Raw genomic sequence first — 1,282 nt, forward strand, 5'->3', positions numbered from 1 at the left:
GACACAATTTGGCCAAATAATAACATGCTTGTGAAGATAAATATGTAACAATTATAAAGTTACAATCATGTGAATAATAGTCAGTCCAAAAAAAGACTATTATTTGACAGAATTAATTGTCAATATTTGATCGTTGCATTGATAATACCACTAACAAATTAATTTGTATGTCCAAAGACAAAGAATTAATATTGTACTCGGTATCTTGTAATGGTCTATTATGTAAATAATCTGCATATTTTATTTTATTTTTTTACTTTTATTTTACTTTGTGAGCATGTAATTAAAAAAATTTGTATTTATGTTCTATTACAGTTGTTGTTGCTAGTGTTGTTAATTTGTTTGCTCAAATTAATTGTATCCCCATGCTTAATGGGACAAACTTTAAGGCCTGAAAGGAAGCAGTTGAGATAATTATTGGTTGCATGGATCTTGATCTTGTACTTCGGACTGAGAAATCCACTCCAATTGTGAAAAACCCAGATGAAGATAAGGTTGGAAAGTGGGAACACTCAAACCGAATGTGTTTGATGATCATGAAGCGATCTGTTCTAGAAGTATTTTGGTGCTCTATTTCTAAGAGCCACAACACTAAAGATTTCCTTGATGTTGTTGAGCAGTATTTCACCAGTAATGAAAAAGCTGATGCAAGCAATTTGCATGCTAAACTTATCTATATGAGACACAAAGGTAAAGGAAATATAAGGGAGTACATTATGGAAATGTCTAATCTCGCGTCAAAACTAAAAGAACTAAAGTTAGAGTTGTCTGATGACTTGCTCGTGCACCTAGTTTTAATTTCCCTTCATACACACTTTGGGCAGTTCAAGGTGAGTTATAATACTCAGAAAGATAAATGGACCTTGAATGAACTGATTTCTCACTATGTGCAAGAGGAGGAAAGGAAACAAAGAGAAAAGACTGAAAGTGCTCATTTGGCGTCAAGCTCTCAAAATAGGAAGAGAAAGAATAATAAGGATGTTGCAAAAGGACTTCTCAACCCAGGCACATGAAGAAAGAGTATCCCAAGTACGACTCCTAGTGTGTAAAGAAAGGTAATTTCTCTCTTTTATTTGTTCTAAAGTTAATTTAGTTTTTGTACCACATGATACTTGTGGGTAAATTCTAGTGCTACTACTCACATTAGTGTATCCATGCAGGGTTGCCTTTGGAGCCGACTGCCAAGTGATAATGAAAGATTTATATATGTGGGTGATGGCAACAAGGTCACAGTGGAGGCTATTGGAACATTTAGATTACAGTTAAAAACTGGATTTTATTT

At 33.8% G+C, this 1,282-nt stretch overlaps 1 protein-coding gene across 1 annotated transcript; it reads left to right on the top strand.

Moving 5' to 3' along the window:
• Positions 1–425: 425 nt before the first annotated feature.
• LOC109816526 (uncharacterized) lies at positions 426–1,013 on the top strand. Its single transcript, XM_020381572.1, has one exon. It carries the CDS (start codon positions 426–428, stop codon positions 1,011–1,013), a length of 588 nt encoding a protein of 195 aa, XP_020237161.1.
• Positions 1,014–1,282: the final 269 nt, after the last annotated feature.

The sequence above is a fragment of the Cajanus cajan genome, chromosome 3 (genome assembly GCF_000230855.2).
Source record: "Cajanus cajan strain Asha chromosome 3, NIPB_CcT2T_4, whole genome shotgun sequence".
Lineage (NCBI taxonomy): Eukaryota > Viridiplantae > Streptophyta > Magnoliopsida > Fabales > Fabaceae > Cajanus > Cajanus cajan.

Coding starts and splice junctions, on each gene's coding strand:
- LOC109816526 (XM_020381572.1), top strand. CDS start 426: ATGGATCTTGATCTTGTACTTCGGACTGAGAAATCCACTCCAATTGTG.